Below are 21,686 nucleotides of genomic sequence, written 5' to 3'. Positions count from 1 at the left end.
ATGTTGTACAGTGCAACTCACAGTAAAATAACCATTTACAGCATCAGTATATCTTCTCTGCTAATTAATCTTCAAAGGGTCACGGTTAATCACAAGTGACCTAGTTTGCACCCCACCTGACCTGATGCACCTTGAAATTGTCATTGTGAGCATGGAGAAATGTATATTTTGCTTTCATCCACAGTCCATCAAGCTGGTTAAAAAAAGAATATATATATATATACAAGAAAATGTATTTACAATAAATGGTGCCACTGGGTTGAAATACCCCAAAATGAAGCATGTCACATATTCCTGCTTCTAAAAAAACACCCTCAGGAAGTCAATAGTCCTCACATCCGGGTGATCCACGGAGGTGACGTGGTTCAGCGCATGCGTAGACCGCGGATCCCGAGCAGACCATGATGGCGTCGTCCATGAGCGGGATGTTCCCTGGCCAGCAGCCGCCGGCTCCTCATCCTGTTGGGGGACCAGGTGGACCGGGTCAGCCCGGTTTCCCCGGCGGCGCCCCCAGGGCTCCGGGAAACAACACGTTGGTGGATGAACTGGAGGCTTCCTTCGAGGTAGGAGCGAACCTCAGCGTGCTAACTGTTGTTAGCTTCTCATGCTAGCTCGAGTTGCTTGTTTTGATACAGATTATTGAGCTTATTTCAGGTAGCATCAATATTATTGCTACTATTGCATGAACGTAAACACAGTGAATGCAGACTAACATACATACAGTATCTTCTATTGAGGTCAGCTATGTGTAGTTCATTTAGTCATATCTGACCACAGTTCAGTGAAATATCCACAACTCTGATTCTTTTTTCACTGTGGATTCCCAGTGGTGTCTATACCAGGAACATGTGCAGTCCAACGTAAATAGGATAAACAATAACAGTGGTTTACATTCATGCCAATGATAACTGAGATTTTGGAGGTTTTATATGTCGAAATGAGTCTTAATCTAGAGCCATACCAATAAACATTAGAATTATTTAGAGAACGTGGCATTCGTCAATGGAGTAATAGCTCGGAAGTAGTCGTTATGGTATTCAGGAACCCATCACTCAAGTTGAACTCGTATTACTTACCCACTCTTACAATTTGATACGTTTCTCCTCCATAGTATTTTTATTTTTATGATTGACTTTCCTCAAGTCAGTCCCCAAAGTACATTTATATGGCGTATAGTCCTCACACAAGTACAGCAATGAAATAACAGTTGGGGCATAAACTCAAAATTTAAACCCCAATAAATTTAACAGAGCAGAGTATAAAGGCACCGCAAAGTTTTTCCTCAGAAGCTGTATGTTCTTTATTTATTCAGGAATAAGAGGGTTTGAACTCCACCTGTACTGCAGATCTGTGTTGAACTGTTCTCTATGGAACCCCCCCCCCCCCCCCCCCCTCTTGTGGGACAAATAAAGGAACATCTGATCAAATCTAAAAAGCTGATTTCCTCATGTTGTTCTCCCTGTTTTTCCTTTAGGCGTGTTTTGCGTCTTTAGTAAGCCAAGACTATGTGAATGGAACAGATCAGGAGGAGATCCGAACAGGTTCGTAAAGCTTGAATGTATTTATTGTTTTATCATAGGACTCATTCTAATTTGTGTATTCGTTCATGGTCTGGGGTTTTTTTTTGTGGGTATTTTTTTTTTAGGTGTGGATCAGTGCATTCAGAAGTTTTTGGACGTGGCTCGACAGACAGAGTGCTTCTTCTTACAAAAAAGGCTCCAGCTGTCGGTGCAGAAACCAGAGCAGGTTGTGAAAGAGGTACCGTCCCTTCACTCATCTCATATTTGTGTTCTCAGAATCATCTGCATGACCAACATCAACACATAATATTTATTTCACTCCCATTTGTCGTCGTGGCCTTTTCCTTCTCAAGTATGTCATTTACTTACTTTTCTCACTTCAGGATGTGTCAGAGTTGCGTAACGAGCTCCAGAGGAAGGAATTGCTGGTTCAGAAGCACTTGACCAAGCTGCACCACTGGCAGCAAGTGCTGGAGGACGTGAGCGTTCAACATCGCAAGCCCAGCGACCTTCCCCCTCCTGGACCGCTGGCCTTTCTGGAGCAGGCGTCTGCGAGTCTCCCCCCGGCACCGCTAAAGCCCAACTGATGACTGGGTGGTTACGGCCATGTTAACGTGTTGACAGACTCCAGCGTACAGAACTTCACGACCACAAGGAGTCGGTATTGGAACGACGGATGAGCGTATTAAGCTCATAAGAGTGTCGACAAAACAGGAAACAAACACTTCTCGTCATCGAGTGTCGGTTTAGATTCCAGTCATGGAAAACACTCTTGACATGTGCTTGCAAAACTGAGCAGCAGGTTGCAGCCACTGGCAAGATGTGGAGAAAATGTAATTTAAGTTTTTTTTTGTTTTTTTAAGGAAACATTAAAACTTTGTTTTGACTCTCCCCTGGTTATATGTTTGTTGTTTGCACACATTACAACACTATTTGTCAATTGGATGGCGTGATTTAACTGGATATTTCACAAATTTATTCAACATTGGTTTACTTTAGCCTCTAATCTAACCTCTGATACGATCAAGAAAAATGAGTTTCAGCTTAATGTAGGTCAACTGAACTGGTTCATCAAACTCAGAACCAAAGTCATGCTCTTCATCTGCAGGTGTAAAAGGATACCATGCAGGCAAATAGTTTAATTTTTTTAAAATATGTCGTGGAAATGCAATACTGAGTCAGCCTTCAATCTCCCTGTTCCGTCAGTCACCTGCACTGCATGTCTTTCAGACAGCCGACAAGCACTTTAGGTTGTCAGCTGTATTTACACTTCAATGTCCTCTCGGCGTTATGATCCATTAACTGGCTGGCAGCTGCTTTACGTCCGTGTCACTTCAGAGGACTGACGTCTCGGTGAGTGAAGCCCGATCCCGCTGACAGCCTGTTGTCTCTAATGTATTCATGGTCTTCACACCGTACCAGACTTGTTCTGTTCAGCTTCACAGCTCTCGCCTGCTCGCCGAGAGATCAACTTGACAGAATCCCCACAGATGGGCCAGAGCTCCACCACAAAGCAGCGGTCTGTGCTCCTGACACGAGGACAGCTGTCAATTTACTCTTTCAATAATAGTTTGTTGTTTATTTTTAAATATATTTTCACATAATACAGATTTAAGTAAACAAGCTTGTTTTGGCTTGTATTGCATCTTCCAAGTTCACACTGCACTGTGTGGCGGCTCATTTCTGTCTGGAAAAAAAAAATATGAAAAGCGACACCTGAAATTTGTATGGTGAATTGACACAAGTTAAATATTTAACTTGCATGTACTTAAAACAATTAGGACATATTGGTACTTTAATTACAGCACCAATATATCAATGCAGAAAAGCCGGAATCTCATCCCTGTTGCTGGTTCCGTGTTGAACATGTGACGTGACATTGACCTCTGACATGCAGCACTATTTTGGGAGCAGTGAGTCAATATTGTGTGAGCTGGTTGGATAAAGCGCTTTAAAGTTGTACAAAAAGTTTTGATTATATAATTTAATGACCTGAAAATGATGAGACACAAGAAAGCATATAGAACGGGGGGAAATTTCAGCATTTATTTAGAAATCCTCCCACAAACCAAAGACATACTTGTTAGGTTCATTATTTACTGTCCTGTTTGTGTTCTTTAAACTTTAGATTAATAGATCTTTATGATTGTCATCCAGAAAATATACACCGTGGATGTAATTCCTTTGCAAAAGGCTTCGGTGTCCAAAAGCAACGAATAAACAAAAAGCGTAAAAGAACATGGTGTAGTTATTCTCTTTATTTTGACATTTATGAGGGGGAATGTCTCACTGAATGTAAAATGTCCTGTTACTGCAATATCTTTCTTTAATAAAATACATTTTTGGAAGCGGTTTTTTTGTTTGTTTGTTTGGTTTTTTTTTTTTATTCATCGTACAGCTCATGTGCATAATAATAAAAACAGAGCGCGTGAACCGGCGCTCTCTCGGTGGTCCGGTTGTCGTTCCCCGGCTCAGTCTTCCACAGCTAGAGGGAGACAGCGCCTTCTTACCGGACGCCTTGGCCGCTCCGAGGAACCGTCTTTGCCGTCATGTCCTTGTTTGTTCGTTTTAATCAGCGATTGGAAAATAACAGGTAGCCTCGCATGTCCGCCTCTCGCGCCCGTATTCAGCCAGGAGGGAAAAGGAGGGACGGGGGGGAATCATTAACACCCCCTACTCCACCCCCCACCCACCCCCCCACCTGTTCAAAATAAAAAAAAATTACAAAAATAAACCCCGTCCGGGCGGCGGAGCGGTTCTCTCCTCGCGCTGCGTGTTTTACCGAGCCGCCGGGAGCAGCAGTCCGCCCGCCGGGTCCAGCAGCAGCAGCAGCAGCAGCCGGGCTCCGGCGCAACGTGTCTGTGGAGAGACAGTCGGGCGCTGTGTGTGTTTTTTGTTTTTGATTTTTTTTTTTCACATGAGACGCGACTCCCGTCAGCCCGTGTCTCCCCCCGTCCACCCCCCGCCCGTGGACAGATGATGGCCGTGGATCACGCCTGAGTTCGGAGCCTCAGAGGACCGTGCGGATATGGAATGGTGCATCCTGCTGGGCCAAGTTTGCAGCCTCTGAACAAGCCCGGAACCATGGACAGTCATCCGCTGTGAGTGCGCCGCCATACCGTGTGTGTGTGTGTGTGTGTGTGTGTGTGTACTTGTGTGTGTGCGCGTTGACGTCTCCCCGTGGCAGTGTGACGGATGGTGCCGCATTGACAGAGACAGCGGCCAGCCGGCGTTAGCCGCTCACTGACCGGGGGGACCGGGCACCGACAGCCTCCCCCGATCCTGGGGGGTGGGGGGGGGGGGGTGGGTGGTCGGTCGGTTCCTCCGATCCAACCGATCATGTTGTGTCTGTTGGAATCACGGAGGTGTTTTTGTTTTGTTGGCAGGGAGGATGTGTCAGTGGCCACCCGGCGGTGTGTGTAACCTGTACGTGTGTTTGTTTGTGTGTGTGTGTCTGTGTGTGTGTGTGTGGGTGTGTTTTTGACAGCAAACAAGGACCACGTGATTGTGCCACGAGATGAACAAATCAGATTTGCATGTTTAGCAGATTTACACGACAAATTAAAAAATAAAATAAAAAATACACAGAAAATATCAGCTCTTATCAGAGATTTTATGTGCATTTATCGATTTGATGCCACAATCTTCACAAAGCCTCAAGTTTTTGTTAGTTTTTTATGTTAGGAGTGTGAAAATAACTGAAGTTCATGTGTTTTTTTTTATTGCACTCATACATACAAAAGATATTATAACTTGAGTCAGAATGTTTGGTTCCCAATACAAATCCTGAAATAAATTCCAGTGTATTGAATCAGTGGAGTGATCACACTCACCTCACAGTGACTTTATCTCTGTGTGGAGGTTTGCATGTATTCCTGATAGATTGATGATTAAAAAGTATGCATTGTGTGAAAACATAATCAATTAACTAATTGAAGCTTTCTAATAAACCACCAAATCACATTTTGGCAGGTGTTCTGAACACGTGGCTGCATTAAGCTGTTATGCTTTTATTGTTATTACAGTGAGTTTGAGTCATTTGATTAAACGCTAGTTAAATAAAGAATATGAACCCCATTGAACATTACGATAATAACTGATAATGAAGCTCTTGAGGAGAGGTTCACATTGAGGGAGGACAGAATTAGTACAATACCGCATAAACCTATTTATTTTTGAAAGTTTCTTCTGAATCCGAAACCTGTTGACTTCTATATATTCAAACCAATGCTACATTTTAATATACATCAGCTCACGTTTATTCAACAGGGATCAGGTTTAATTAGAAAAAAATCATATATATATATATGTATATAAATCTGAATCTGCTCCTGATAGATGAGGAAAGATCCTAACAAGTTCTACACTGCATATATCAAGTAAGATGGAACTTAGGAGGTTCAATTTGTTATCTCACCATATTCACTGTACGGCTGTTTTTCTTTTCTTTGTTTGTTTGTTTTGTTTGCTGATCTGATCTATAACTTTCATCAAAACTGCTACAACCTTGAATGATGTCCGACCTGCTTCTGAAACTTCAGACTTTAAGATTGGGGGACAATCCATCCTAACCACACTCACATTCCAGAGGACCAAACCCCCCCCCCCCCTCCTCGAACCTTTGAACGATCCGTTTCATATCTGTGTTGCGCTTCTCAGGTGCACCAGACTTTGTCCACACACGCTGGACAAAGAAGACGGAGTGGAGAGGCAAGGCCCCGTCACTCTGAACCCTCGCCACATGAGGAAGGCCTTCAAAGTCATGAACGAGCTGCGCAGGTGTGACACCTTCCGTCTTCGGTCCGTGGCGCCTCCCTCAAATCCTCCTTGTCAGGGGGGGGGCTGGGCGATTTGGCCTAAAAAAAAAAAAAAAATCAAATGAAGAATTCGAGTTCCGAATTGATTTTCTGTTTTATTTCTCAATGCACTTAAAAGTGACTGCTGACGTCTTCTATATTGTCGAAAGTGCAACTTTATTACTGTGATTGTCCTCAGAGTTAAAATGAATCTGAACAATCGCAAAAGATGCTCCCGTCATTCAACAAATTGAAGCTTTAACTTTCTGCCCTGCCCTGCCCTGCCTCCATTGTAAGCTGTTTCCTGTCATCTTTTCACCTGTCCAGCCAGAGCCTGTTGTGTGACGTGACCATTGTGGCCGAGGACGTGGAGATCGCCGGTCACAGGGTGGTTCTGGCGGCTGGAAGCCCGTATTTCCACGCCATGTTCACAGGTAATGACTCCTAATTGCATGCTCGGTGACCGAGCTGACAGGTAGTCTGCGGTTTATTTTGTTTTGGGGTTTTATCTCTCTCTCTCTCTCTCCTTCTTTTCTGGTGATTATCACATATCACAATTTGTGACAAATAATGGCCTTGTCTGCGCTCTCACAGGGGAGATGGCAGAGAGCAGGGCGAAGCGAGTGAGGATAAAGGAGATGGACGGCTGGACTCTGGGTCTGCTGGTGGACTACATCTACACAGCAGAGATACAGGTCACAGAGGATAATGTGCAGGTAAGCACACACACACTCTCACACACACACTGCTGGATAACGATCATTGCCTTCACACTCTCATGGGGATCCTTGTTAAATGACGGCATGTGAACTGCAGAGGAGGTATAACTTTTTACTTAAAGATTTCTGGGAATTTTATGCATTTGCATCATTCAAATGTTGAATGTGTTCGATAAGCTATTTGGTTTGTCACTTATTTTGATTTAAATTGATTCTACTCTCCAAAAAAATAAATAGGGAAAACGTCACATCTTATGACGTTTAAAAAACAAAACTTGTGAGCTAAAACAGAGTTCAAATATTTTGGTTTAACTGTGGAAGTGTCGGATTTTTTTATTGTGACCCGCAGCTGCGCTGTTCATCAGCTATTCTCCCAATTTAACACATTAATATCAATGGCTGTTCTTAGCTCAGTTTTATTTAAAAATTCCTATGAGTGTAAAACTGGATTATACAAGATAAATACAGATTCTAATCTGATTCCTCCACATCGATTGCTCCTGAGTTTATTGGAGGTAAACAGTGATTACATTTTCTTAATTATTCTTACTTAGTCTTTAAAGACTGTGTAAGTTGGTGGACATGCATTTTCATAAGTTACCTCATCTTTAAACTCCCACCGAAACACCAGTTGTCCAACTGTCGTATGACTTTCAACATGTATTTTTTTTCCCTCATAATTTCCAGACAGCAATCCAGAACAAATAGTCCACCCATAACAATAATATTTCTGTCTATTCATTTCATCCAGCATGAAAGGTTTCTTCAGGAGGGTTACATTGAAAGGAACGACTGTTCTTTTAACACTGTGCTTTGTTGTGAGCGTCTTCTGTTGCGTTAACATTGGTGTAATTGAATTTAGTGCCCTGCAGCACCGAGGTTGTAGAACGCAGCGAACTGAATACCTCTTATCCTCCCCTTGTTTTAACCTCGAAGGCCTCGTTCACACTGCAGGGAAATGTGATCCAATTCAGATTTTTCTTTTTTTTTTTCACATCAGACCCAGGCCTTGTTCATATGTGGTGCCAATTTGGATTTTTTTTCTTACGTGTGACTGACGTCACAGATCAGCTCCGCCAAAAAGTTAAAAGCGGTGTTTTTTTGTGTGTGTGTTTTAAAAAAAAAACCTAATTCTCCTTCTTTCCCTCGTCAATTTATCTAGATTTTGTCGGCTCGTATTTAATAACCACTTCAAAATGGATCTTCTAACCAGGGTTGCCAGATATGGCGATATCCTCCAATTGGGGAGCCAAACTCTCTTACCTTTTAACTTTGTTTAATTCGTTCATTTGCGTGTTTATGCCGTGTTCCTTATTCCACTTGTAATAGTTTTACGGTTTTAACAGGATTCCTACACAGGCTGAGATTTTACTGGGTTTTACGTTGTTTGGGCTGGAAACGGTGAGTCACATCTGGCAACCCTGGTGCTGACCAGTGTGCCATACCTAAATAGCACATGCAGCATGGCAGGTGGCATTTGAAATGAAGATGCAAAAAAAAATTGGATCCCAGTGAAAAATCGGAATTGAGCATCAAGACGTGCGGTGTGAACGGAGCCTAATAAAACATCGGATGACACAAAACATGTCAAAAATATGTCTTTGTTAATGGTCAGTGGACGGTTTATACGCTACACTGCTGATGAAAGTTAAAAGAGTCACTGCTCCATGTTGATATGAAAGGCTCACTGTCAGGCAGCACTCTCAAATGCTAGTTTCTGGTGATCATTAATGAAAACACAGTTTTGAATTCAATCTGCTGCTTTGGACAAAAGATTCCCCTGAATCCTTCACAGAGAACCTCTTAACTGGTAATGTTGGTGTTCGTCTAGTATCAGTCATCACAGCCTCTTGCTTTGGATTACTGAGTAGGAGATGATTAGTCCTTTCCAACATGATAATGCTTTTCTTTTAATGATTATTATCAGAGGGAGTTTAGCTTTAAGAGACTGCAGGAGTGAAGCTCAGAGGTTATTTTTGGGTGATTTGAAACTCTTTCTGTATGTCGGCCCCTATAAATTAATTGATCTGTTCTATGGCACCTAAACGGCATAACCCCATGTTTGTCAGGCGCTGTTACCTGCAGCAGGACTGCTTCAGCTGAATGAAGTGAAAAGGGCCTGCTGTGAGTTCCTGAGCTCTCAGCTTCACCCCTCGAACTGCCTGGGAATACGAGCCTTCGCTGACCTGCACGCCTGCTCTCAGCTCCTCGCACAGGCAAACAGCTATGCAGGTTGGTGCTCCTGTGTGTAATTCCTCTATTAGATGATCGTTGTGTGTGCCATGGAGGATGTGGGGCAGTGCAGAAGACAGAATGAGAACAAGTGTAATTAATTGGAGAGAGAGAGAAGCAGCTCCGGTTTTGTCTTGCAGGCCTTGATAGTGTCTGTTATACTGGCTGTTTTTGCTTACAGAGCAACATTTCCCCGAGGTGGTGGGGAGTGAAGAGTTTCTCAACTTGGGCATGGAGCAAGTGTCCAGCCTCATAGCCAGTGATAAGCTCACCATTCCAACAGAGGAGAAGGTATAGCTCCTGATCTCACACACACACACACACACACACACACACACACACACACACACACACACACACACACACACACACACACACACACACACACACACACACACACACACACACACACACACACACACACACACACACACACACACACAGTGTGACAGGTGTGAACAATACAACTTGTGTGTTTGTCGTCGTGTGCAGGTTTTTGAAGCGGTGATCGCTTGGGTGAATCACGATAAAGATGTCCGCCAGGAACACTTGGCACATCTGATGGAACATGTCCGCCTGCCACTCCTCTCCAGAGAATACCTGGTGCAGGTGTGTTAATTTTTTTTTTTTTTGTAAATGAATCACAGGCTGTTCAGTTAAACCTTTAATCCAGCAGGAGCCGGTGCAACACTATAAACACTTCTCTTTAGAGAGCTGGATGTGGCATGAGCAGGTGGTGCCAGGGTTTTAAAAGCATGTGACCAACATATGTAATGTGATCTGTAGAAATACTGTAACATGTGGGAAAGGAGGAGCACACACACCTACTGTGAACAATCCTAAACGGCCGACTGCCGATACCGTTTCAGGCCTTTAATCAGTTTAGAAAGAAACCTGCTGAAGACAATTTGTTGTGTTAAGTGCCCCCAGGGGGTACCGGGATGTATAGTAGCGCCTCTATCTTGATCGGTTCCTCTCCCTCGATGTTTGGCTTTGTCAGCGAGTGGAGGAGGAGTCGCTGATAAAAAACAGCAGTGCATGTAAAGACTACCTGATTGAGGCCATGAAGTACCACCTGCTGCCAGCGGACCAGAGAGCGCTGATGAAAACTGCACGCACACGCATGAGGACTCCGGCCTGCTGTCCCAAGGTAGAAGACGATCAATACCGATCGCCTCCCGGTCACTGGAGTAGAGCGCTCAATCCGACTGCAGACGATGAGTGATCCGCAGTAACGCCGCTGCTTCTGTTCAGGTGATGGTGGTGGTCGGAGGGCAGGCCCCCAAAGCCATCCGCAGTGTGGAATGTTATGACTTTGAGGAGCAGCGGTGGTACCAAGTGGCTGAACTCCCAACCAGGAGGTGTCGAGCCGGTAGGACCAGGCCCAATAACATAGACTGCATCAATTGTAATAGCCTGTGTCGTGTGGAGGACATAACGGGTTCCTAAATGGACCTCATGTTAAAATAACGGATATATATAGAGCAAAATATATTTGTTTTTGGTCTTGTCTTATTAGTACATTAATTTGAGCTTCATCGTTATTGTGAATCATATTTTTAGCTTTAATATGTCAGTTTGTTGTCATGAGGTGGCATGTCAATGAAATTGCTTATCCACATGGTCTGACAAGGACTAATAATTTGTGCCAAAGTCACATTATTAACTAATTTTTTTAAAAGGTTCTAAAAACTCAGAATCACAAAGATTTTCATTGCCAGGTATGAATGTGTTACTTATTTATTTTAACACTTACTTATTGTCACGTAACATTTACATCTATGCATATTCACATGTGCTCATATAGCCATCATAAAAAAAGTTTAGTTTGTATGTTGTGAATGTTGAAATAACTAACAAAACAAGTGACCTTCACTGGCTGACGACCACCAGAGTCTTGCTTTGTGGCTGAATGGGTTTTCTCTAAAGACAGTTTAACTTAATACTGCATTGATGCATCGAATGGTGGAAATGAGTGATTTTGTCTTAAAATCCTGAAACTATACCTCATGTTATGACTTTACTCAGTGTTTCAGCAACTGCAGGCTTTTCTTCAGCCGAGCTGGATTAATTACAGTCTATAGGAAAGTGGTAGTTCTGTTATTTTTTTTCCTTTTAATTTCTGTGTTGCTTTACAGGTGTGGTGTACGTGGGCAGCTGTGTGTATGCAGTGGGTGGCTTCAACGGCTCTCTACGTGTGCGGACGGTCGACTGCTACGACCCGATGATGGATCGCTGGACGAGCGTGAGCAGTATGCAGGATCGCAGATCAACGCTCGGAGCGGCTGTGCTCAACGGGCTCCTGTATGCTGTAGGGGGCTTTGACGGAAGCACAGGTACAGCTGTGTTTTTATTAAATGTGACGTCAGAAAAAGTTTTCTTTTACCCTGATTTTTCTACCCTCCCCTCACAGCCTAAAGTTCAAGATCGATTGTGATTTTGTGGAAAACTTCCACATTAAGCATGGGCTTTTAAGAAAAACACACGCAGTTATATGGAAGAAATTATCTTGTCATAGATGGAAGCACTCACTCATTATAATTCTTTTTCCTCACTATTCCGCAACAATAAAATCTAAACACACCCAAGCATCATTGCTAAAAGAGGTTTAAGTTGCATATAACTACTTCGAATTCTCTTTTCTATGATAATCGTGAAGTATTTGCCTTGGTATTGTCTTTGTGTTTGCAGGCTTGTCCACAGTAGAGGCTTACAATGCAAAGACAGACGAGTGGTTCCACGTGTTGCCCATGAGCACCCGGCGGAGCAGCGTGGGAGTGGGAGTTGTAAATGGTGAATACCATCCACAGTTTGTTTTCCCAAGACGAAGTCTACCAGACATAAAGGCGGAAGTGGACGGGAGCAATTTAGATTGTCAAGCTTCACACGCTTGTTTCCCCACCCCTGGTTTCCAGGGATCATGTACGCTGTTGGAGGTTATGATGGAGCCACCAGGCAGTGTCTGAGTACAGTCGAAGCTTACAACCCTAAAAGCAACACGTGGAGCTATATTGCAGAAATGGGAACGAGACGCAGTGGAGCAGGTTTCTTTATCGTCGTTTTATTTAATCATTCTTTGGATTCAGCCTATTCTATATAAATCGCCTTGGATGTATTCATGGAACTGTTGCGTATGGCAGAACTATTACCATGTGATTCGTGTCTCATTCAGGTGTGGGCGTGTTGAAAGGTTTACTCTATGCCGTCGGGGGGCACGACGGTCCGTTGGTGAGGAAAAGCTGTGAAGTTTATGACCCAGCTTCAAACAGCTGGCGACAAGTAGCAGACATGAACATGTGTCGACGCAACGCGGGTAAGTGAGGCAGCGCATCGCCCAGGAAATTCATTGGCGTGCGATGGTCCCGCATTCTGCCCCCAGGTCCAGACATATTCGGACGTTGACCCAACAGGACTGGAGTGCCGAGAGTTGTTGTCCTGTGAAAATATTTCTGGAGCACGACGATAGTTTTGACTAATAGTCCTGTGTTTGTTTCCTCAGGCGTTTGTGCCGTAAACAATCTGTTGTACGTGGTGGGAGGAGACGACGGTAGCTGCAATTTGGCCTCAGTGGAGTTTTACAATCCGAACTCTGACAAGTGGACACTGCTGCCGACCTGCATGAGCACAGGCCGCAGTTATGCCGGTCAGTACGCAACACACTGAGCTTTGCTGACTTCAGGTTCCCAATCTGGAGTTTCACACAAGAAGCCCCATTTAGTACTATAAATATATCGCTTTGTGAATAAAACTCCCGTTGATAAAAGCTACTTCAGCAGAAGACCACACAAATTACATCCAATGATTTATTATTATTATTTATTTTTTTATTTTTTTCAAATTCCAGGTGTGACTGTGATCGATAAGCCCTTATGACTGCTCCTGACACCCGTCGCTGATTGGAAGCAGAGCGTATTCTCCTGCTGAATACTGATCTTGGATCTATCCATCTCTGATGCCGATGCTTCATTGTTGGGCAGCATGAGCACAGGCACTGATGCAGATGAAGAAAATGACGAGAATGTTTTTTTTGCTGATGACGAAGGAGATTTTTTTTTTGTTTGTTTTGCACTTACCTGAGCGGGGAGAGTCGTAACGAACGAGCGGCTCAGTCCTGTGTTTTCAGACCCTCGGTGGGGCCGGACTGCAGCAGCGACTGGACGAACCAGTTGGGGGCGCCACTGTACCACTGCAGTGCCATTGAAACGCTCCTGGTGTGAAGCTGCTGTCGCTGCAGGGTGACTCTTAACATGAGCGACGTTGCCATGAACCTGCTTTGAGAAAGACCACTGATGGGAGAAGAAGGCAGGGAAGGACCATTCGGGACTTAAGTTTCGCTCTTATGCTCCTGAGAAGTGTGTGTGTGTGTGTGTGTGTGTGTGTGTGTGTGTGTGTGTGTGTGTGTGTGTGTGTGTGTGTGTGTGTGTGTGTGTGTGTGTGTGTGTGTGTGTGTGTGTGTGTGTGTGTGTGTGTGTGTGTGCGAATAAAGGTGCTCATCGTTTGCACATGTGGGTCTCCGTGGTGACGCCTGGATCCACGCCGTATGACTGACTGACCTCTGACATTTTACAGTGTTGCAGTGTCACACCACGTCCGCCTCTTTTTATTTTATTTTCTTTCCTTTCTTTCTGATAGGCCTCGAGTACTGTTACCGGCCCGAGCACAGCTGGACTCGGCCTCCCGTACACAACGGGCAAATGCATTTGATTTCAGATCCGTGTCCTGGTCGCCTTAGCCCCGAGTAGCAATGTGGTAAACGGTCGCGGAAAACGGTGGTGTACATTTCTTCAAGTGGAGACCTGACTTTCGTGGGAGCACTTGACTTCTCTGGTGACGGAGACGCCTCCATCGTGTTGCCAAAAGCCGTGACGGACAGACGGAGAAGCCGTTTCGACATATGAAACCGTTGGATGTATCAGTGGCTTTGCTGTCACCGGGCAGCCATTTTAACTGGTCGGAACCACTACTGACGACAGCAGCCTGAACTCACTGCATGGTCCCCGTCTCTATCCCGCCGCCCGTCCACCCCGACCCTCTTCTCGTTTGGTGTAGCAACCCTTATTAACTACTGCACACCCTGACGTACTATGAATGTGCCAATTTTAATACGTCTCTTTTTTGTGTCTCTCTTTATGACTCTACTAATCTGTTCTGTCTTTCTGGAAAGTGACCAAACCTGCTCTTGAGTTTCTTTTTCCTCAGTCTCTCTCTCTCTCTCGCCTCTATATTGAAAATTGCTATAATAGTAACTGGTATCGCTGTTTCTTGTCAGTGTATTGAGGAATGTCATGTAGGCTAATGACTTTGACAATGTTTCATTACTTGTTTTATATTATCATGGATAAATATGCTTCTTGTATTTAAAGCTGTGAAATGATATAATCGGTTTTTAAAACTTTGCCAAAATCAGTAAAATCATTTTAAAAATTCTATGTTCTGAGTTTGTTATTTCAACAGTTGTTGCTGTAGTGGTTGGGTGTTTTTTTTCGCTCAATGTGATGGTTATGCTCGGTTTACATTATGTTCTCCGTTTGATTGAAACATAGTGCGCCGCGGCCACAAACCTTCAGGTTCATGATTGAACGTGATGAAACGGCTACCATACACCGTAGCTTGCCGTGCGAACTGTGACGAAGCACGTGATAAAACGCGAAGCAACCGCAATACGTATCAGAACGTGAAAATACCGTGGGATGCCGGGAAATACACAAGCTTCCCTTCCCACTACGGACCGCCTCCAAGTTCTATTGCGGCCAATTACATGCTGCCACGTTTTGTTACGTTCATCCCGTTTTGCTAAGTTTCTCATCCGCACCGTGGCCGCCGGGGCAAATTTTTCGACAGTTTAAAGAATCTGGCACGTCGCCCACGGCAATCATGACCTGTTACGCTTGTCCATCCCGCCCCCCTGTGTTGTCTCACGTCCATCCTGTTTTGTCCATGCTGGTCTGAAACATGGTTCTATGTTGACACTGCAGCAGTACAACACATAAGCCGTGGTCCCACCGCACTGTTGGTGCCGGGACGGAAAGGGGCAGGACAGGTTTTCTTGCAGTCCCACCGACAAAAGTTGTGGCACTTAAAAAAGCGTAGCCACCTACTTTTTAACCGTACTGTCTGCGGCCTGGGTGTGCTTTGCATCACCATCATTTTTTTACCTTTTTTTTTTTGTTACATAAAACAAAGAGTGGTCAAATTCAGATACGTTATCTTGCCCATGGACAATCACTAGATGTGATGTCACAAATCCTTCTGTACAGTTTAAATGTTGCTGCTGCTGTTTTACATTTCTCAGAGCCAGTTATTAAGATTCCAATGTTGCTATTAAACTCTAATGTACTGAATGTAGATGTCAGGCAGTAAACAGTAGATTGTGTGTTTTTTCTTCTTTTAAACTGTATTTTGTAGAGGGAATCGAACCCCAGAAAACGAAATGTAAGTTTCAACAACAACGTCAACTATTTGCTAAACCTTTCCAGAGTAATAATAAAAAGTTATAAAGTGATGATTCGATGTGAAGTGATCCAGGATAAAGTTCTCTGGAGGGACCGCCCCGCCTCCTGCTCCAACAGCCTGTTTCTCTCCACCGAGGTTATGAAAGCACCGCCCGCCTCTGATTGGCTGTTGCTGTGGAAACCTCCAGTCTCACTATGATCGCTCCATACCATCCACCAATCAGGGCGGCCGCTCGGCCCCCTGACGTCGGTCTCCTCTCCCGTAGGCCAATCAGGTTGTCGGATTCTCCAGTACTTCACCGGGCCGGACTCCTTCTCGCTCAGGTAGACGGCACGGAACACGGAAAGGTGAGTTTCGCGCTTCTAACGGGATATTTACGTAAAGTTTCACCTTTAGAAGATAACGTTTGGTTATTATTCATGCATATGATGCGCATATAGAGGCTGGATCTCGGTGTTGAAGCCGGGAAAAGCATTTTAGAGCTATGAAGGCCTGAGCGCTGTTATTCATTGCGTACGTAAGTCATGTTTTCATCCTTATTCTCAAAGAGAGGAACTAAATCGTAACTATCGTTGACAATATTAATGCTATTTATTCATCTAAATATACAAATAAATGTCTACTGATGTCGTTTTGCATACAAGTATTAAGTTAGATTACAAATGTTCAACTCAGTGTAAAGGTTATATGATATCCTACTGAAGATTTGTAGTCATTACTACTTTTACATTACTTATAATCAAAATTATTGCGATCGATAGGATATTCAGGTGAAATGCAATGGACTCTTCTCAAAAAACAGTTTATTATTAGCAAATGAGGCTTTACTGCATCAGTAGCAGGCATACCATCTAAATATAATGTTTAAAGGAGAATTTCACTATTCAAATACTACAATTGTGGGCATATTTGTAGGAAACTTGTGTTTTTAAACACTGACGTAGATCACATGGTGTTAATTGGATTAGATTAGATTACATAAATAATAAGAAAAATACATGTAACAGAAAAAATATAAATAATGACAAAAATCACCATATGCTTCATAAGTAGATTATAGATGCATCATATTTTGATACTATGTGGTTATATTTCATTTTGCATTCATGGAGAATTAAAAAAAAAGTTACAGATTACTGATATTTCCAGCAAAAACTCATCATTTCAAGTTATGTACTGGCTGTGCTTGTATTGCTGTGAATTCTAAATCTTTCTCAATAAATTAAAAAAATAAACAAATTAAATAAATAAGTCTTCTTGATATTCGTGACAATGTTTATTAATTCAATTGAGTTGTTTGCTCTATTTTGAAAATATATTTACTGTTCATTAAAGGTTAAAAACAGCACATGCTTATACTTTATTCTCGTTGCTGGGCGTCAAGGTACCAGTACAATGTGTACATCATGTATATAACACTGTATTCCTGTCTTCCAGTCTTCTCTCCAGATCTGCAGTCGCCTCACGTCATCCATCATGGCAGTGAACAGTTCGGCGAACATTCTGAGCTCCGCCTACCTGGCGGCGGAGTACGTGGATGCCGTTCTGCCGGAGAACCCCTTCCAGCCCTCGCTGCAACACGCCTGGGGCTACATGCTGGACAACTACACCAAGTTTCAGATTGCCACCTGGGGGTCGCTCATTGTCCACGAGTTCATCTACTTCTTCTTCTGCCTGCCCGGTTTCCTGTTCCAGTTCATGCCCTTCATGCAGAAATACAAGATCCAGCAGGTTTGTGTGTGTGTGTGTGTGTGTGTGTGTGTGTGTGTGTGTGTGTGTGTGTGTGTGTGTGTGTGTGTGGGTTTACATGTCCTTGTGTCAGTCTGGGGGGGGGGGGGGGGGGTGAGCAGTGCAGTGCTAAACACAAGTATTGCTGTTGCGTCATGCAGAATGGCACCTTTAGCTTTTAGTTATAGTTCCCCATTCTCGATGCTGCTGCTACATTGAACTCATATCTGTGTGTGCGTGTGCGTGTGTGTGTGTGCGTGCGCAGGATAAACCGGAGACCTGGGAGAAGCAGTGGAAATGTTTCAAGATGCTGCTCTTCAACCATTTTTGCATCCAGTTCCCTTTGATCTGCGGGACGTACTATTTCACCGAATTCTTCAACATCCCCTATGACTGGGACTCGATGCCTCGCTGGTCAGTGGGGAGAAACCGAATTCAGTTATTTCACCAAAGATGCTTCTCAAATGTGATAATCACATATCTGATGAGAGAGAAAGAGAGAGAGAGATGGAGAAAGAAAGGAATAGGCAACGTGTTGTTTTTTCTTGATAGTCGATGGATTTCTTTGTTAGAAAGCATAACCTTACCAAGCCTTCCAATTGCTTGAATAACATGAAAGTCAAATGCAAAAATTATTCCAAAACACACTGTCATAAGTGCCCAGACATCTCGCTATCCAGAGAAATAGCCAATTCTGAGGCGATATTCTGTAAAACATGTAAAGTTGAGCAGGAGAATCAGTTTTTTTTGCGACGGCTGCTTGTTTGTGTGTGGACCCGTGGGGATTAACGCCGTCCTCTTTTGGTCCTGTCCACCAGGCCGTACCTGCTGGCTCAGTGCTTCGGTTGTGCTGTTGTTGAAGACACGTGGCACTACTTCCTCCACCGCCTGCTGCATCACAGACGCGTCTACAAATACATCCACAAAGTCCACCACGACTTCACTGTGAGTGAGCTGAACATGTGGACCGGTTATTTACTGGAGTGTTACTTATTAAACATGCTGTGACGCTTATTCTTGTTGGGGGCGGGGGGGACAAAAAACCAAAAAAAACCCCAACCTGATGTTTTGCCTCTCTGCGGTTCCTGCAGTCTCCTTTCGGCATGCAGGCAGAGTACGCTCATCCCGCCGAGACCCTCATCCTGGGTTCGGGTTTCTTCATTGGCATCATGATTTTCTGTAACCACGTGTTCCTCCTCTGGGCCTGGGTCTCCTTCCGTCTGCTGGAGACCATCGACGTCCACAGGTAAGACGCACGTGTCATCTCATTTCCTGTTACCGAAAACTATCGTTTTAAAAATGGGAGTCCGTGTAATGTTGGGGCGTTAAAGAGATTCATAAAAGTTTGTTTTTACTTGTATTTAATTGTAGCACAGAAACAAACAGCTGTAACTGCAGTACTTCCTCCAACGTTAGTATAACAGCGTCACTGTGCCTTAACTTGATGTAATACATACTATCCACCACTAGAGGGAAACAACACTTTATGTCACAGTTTTAACGCTGTTTAAACAAGCTGGAACTCAATTAGTACACGTCAGATATATATGTTTGGTAGATTACATGTTTTGTTTTCTTTTAATCAATTCAAATTTGTTTCTTTTGTTGTGAAACATTAGTGATCCAGTTGAGTTTATGGAGCGTTGTTAAAACCAATATGCTTCTTTCAGTGCTTAACAGGAAGTCAGAAGCATGATAGACATAAAACATGCTCAGTTAGTTATATTCATAAAGAAAGTTGCTTATCCTTAATGCAAGCTATCTAAAAAGGTATCCTTCGAGAAACCAAATAAATAGTCAAAATGTGTTTAGATAAATGTGCTTTAAATGCTTTTTAAATTGTACGGCCCGAGATATTCTTATTTTGTAAAGTTGATTTTTTTGTACATCCTTACATATATATTTTTTTAAATATCATTTTATCATTCATTTTATATTATATATATGAAATTCTTTTTTTTTTGTCTGTTGTGATGTGCAATATATTTTTTTTAAGTATAAAATAAACAAGTTCATAAAACATTTACACAAAGTCAGAGTACTGAGCTTCTTATCTCATGATATTGAACCACACATATCAACTTGAATCCAAAAGTTGTTTTTTTTTATAGTCTTGTCCTCCTGATGCAGAGGCATGTTTGAATGTGAATTTCAGGAGGGAGGTTACAAGTCATATGTGGTGTTTATATGAAATGTTGTCATCACCTGATATGTAACTGTGTGAACTGACTCCCTGCCAGTGGCTACGACATCCCCCTGAACCCGCTGCACCTGATCCCCTTCTATGCCGGCACCCGCTTCCACGACTTCCACCACATGAACTTTGTTGGGAACTACGCCTCCACGTTCACCTGGTGGGACAAACTGCTGAAGACGGACAGCCAGTACAACAGATACATGCAGAAACAGGAGGACAAGAAGGTGGAGTAAAGTCGGCTCCCCTGAACTGCTCCGTTCCGAATGATGGAGGGGGAAAAAGCTCATCGAAGTGCCGCTTCTGTTCACGTACTGAAAATGAATTGGCAGCACTTTTTCCTGAATGGCACCGTGTGTTGACTTCAGTTCACCTTCTGTGCCTTTACAAGGAGTTCATGTGCTTTGTCACAAGCTGCTGGCTTAATAATAATAAAACAAAAACAAAAACCAACATCCTCATTTTGACTCGTTATCAGATGAAAAAGTTGCGCGTGTTTCTTCCTCGTTCTGTTTACCTCTGAAAGTGTCGGCACTATAGCACTTGGTCTTTGACTTGGGTTTGAGTCTCGCAGTCGCAGCCTTTTGCTCCGCGTGGTTCAGGCTTCAGTTCATTTTGAACTATTTAAACTCAGAGTCAGCCTCTGAGGCAAGGTGGGCATATCTGATGCAAACCTGTGTGATTTTCTTTTCTTTTCATTCTTTTTTTTTTTTTTTTAATGGAAAGGGATTGACTTGCAGGTCATTTCTTAAAGCAAAGATTAAAAAATCCATGTGATTTTTTTTATTTTTTAAGAAAGAAAAAAAACCCAACCTAAGTGATGTTTGTTTTTCTGTCTTTTTGTCTTATCAGAATAAAATGTGAAGACGTTATATCAGAAGGCTGTGGAGCTTTATTTGACTGAAATGTATTATTATTATTATGTGAGGTGAAAATTAAATGTACTGTGTTGTGGACCAGCCTTCTTAAGTCGTTAGACTGGCTCCAGACACTATGAAGCTGTGGAGGAGACTGACGCTCATCTGTGATAAATAGCATTTTTTGATTTTTCAGCTCATGTGTTGAGCCTAAAATGTCTCCCATTTTTCATTTGACCATTACACATTCACACATTATCCTTGGGTATTTGCAAACATGGCAGTTGTAATTGTGCTGCTCCAACACGTCGGATTCAAATATCAATTGTCCTGCAGAGTCCGATGACTCGTTTAAATCAGATGTAGAAACAACAACATGAAAATCCTCTCAGGCAAGAAGAAAGAAACGCTGCTGAGTGTCTGCTGGCTGCCTCTGCTTCCACTGTGCTGCACTGTGGTCACACCCAGGCAGCTGCGTAAAGTTCACCAGCAACATATCCAACAGGAAGACAAGCTTTTTTTCTTCTTCTTCTTCTTCTTCTTTTAAATTAACCATCAAACTGTGCTCTGAAAACACGAATATATGAAACATGAAAACGTTTTGATGAATATGATTTGTTACATCTTTTATTCATTTAATGGGTTTCCTCAGTTTGAGGGTTTAAGGTATTCAAAATGCCTTGTTTTGTTTTGTTGGGTTCCACAACAGTTTTCCAAGACTCCCTTGTTTTATTGGTGAATGACACATAGTTTGTACATTTTCAAACAAAAACTGATTTATTATCAAGGTGACTAATAAATAAATGAAGATCTGAACAAAATATACACTGAAAGTGATTTCCCTTGACCATTTTCAGTTAGATTCAATTAGTTTTATCCAGTGTTTATCTATAAAGTCTTGGATTACTCTGCCACATACAGTATATCAGGAAATGTGATTACCACCCCCCCCCCCAAAAAAAGATCAGAAAAGGATTACATTTTTGGTTTATTGTTCTCACGTTGTCCAAGAATGACATGAACAGGCTTTTGATTTATTGTTGTTTCAGTTGAATTGTGACCTAATCTTAAATGTAATTTTAAATCGCCTTTCTTTCTGCCATCTTGAAGAGCGACAACATAAAGCACACCATCTGTTAAAGCAAGCATTCAATTTTAAACTAACTTCAGTAGCTATATGATGTTAG

The 21,686-nt window shown here is 42.9% G+C and overlaps 3 protein-coding genes across 4 annotated transcripts; all 3 read left to right on the top strand.

Annotated features, from left to right (window-relative positions):
* Positions 1–404: 404 nt before the first annotated feature.
* med28 (mediator complex subunit 28) lies at positions 405–2,401 on the top strand (the record flags this gene model as incomplete). The annotated part of the gene is made up of 4 exons (XM_080494360.1): positions 405–563; positions 1,475–1,541; positions 1,646–1,758; positions 1,904–2,401. 4 exons carry the CDS (start codon positions 405–407, stop codon positions 2,105–2,107), a joined length of 543 nt encoding a protein of 180 aa, XP_080350486.1. The 3' UTR covers positions 2,108–2,401.
* A 3,833-nt stretch (positions 2,402–6,234) lies between these two features.
* On the top strand, positions 6,235–13,306 carry klhl2 (kelch-like family member 2). 2 transcript variants are annotated; one of them, XM_080521162.1, is made up of 14 exons: positions 6,235–6,299; positions 6,644–6,750; positions 6,911–7,032; positions 9,105–9,267; positions 9,449–9,558; positions 9,760–9,876; positions 10,268–10,417; positions 10,522–10,639; positions 11,406–11,603; positions 11,959–12,060; positions 12,183–12,311; positions 12,440–12,580; positions 12,767–12,910; positions 13,112–13,306. In XM_080521162.1, the coding sequence occupies exons 1-14, from the start codon at positions 6,262–6,264 to the stop codon at positions 13,138–13,140; spliced, it is 1,668 nt and encodes a 555-aa protein (XP_080377288.1). In that variant the 5' UTR covers positions 6,235–6,261; the 3' UTR covers positions 13,141–13,306. The 2 variants fall into 2 exon arrangements, with proteins under 2 accessions (XP_080377288.1, XP_080377289.1); XM_080521163.1 differs by having other exon boundaries at positions 6,911–7,050.
* A 2,728-nt stretch (positions 13,307–16,034) lies between these two features.
* On the top strand, positions 16,035–20,514 carry msmo1 (methylsterol monooxygenase 1). The gene is made up of 6 exons (XM_080520563.1): positions 16,035–16,067; positions 17,158–17,451; positions 17,714–17,862; positions 18,267–18,393; positions 18,540–18,694; positions 19,689–20,514. The coding sequence occupies exons 2-6, from the start codon at positions 17,197–17,199 to the stop codon at positions 19,876–19,878; spliced, it is 876 nt and encodes a 291-aa protein (XP_080376689.1). The 5' UTR covers positions 16,035–16,067; positions 17,158–17,196; the 3' UTR covers positions 19,879–20,514.
* Positions 20,515–21,686: the final 1,172 nt, after the last annotated feature.

The sequence above is a fragment of the Blennius ocellaris genome, assembly GCF_963422515.1.
Source record: "Blennius ocellaris genome assembly, chromosome: 3".
Taxonomy (NCBI): domain Eukaryota; kingdom Metazoa; phylum Chordata; class Actinopteri; order Blenniiformes; family Blenniidae; genus Blennius; species Blennius ocellaris.
Note: the sequence above shows the minus strand (reverse complement) of the source record. Positions and strands in the feature narration are given on the sequence as shown.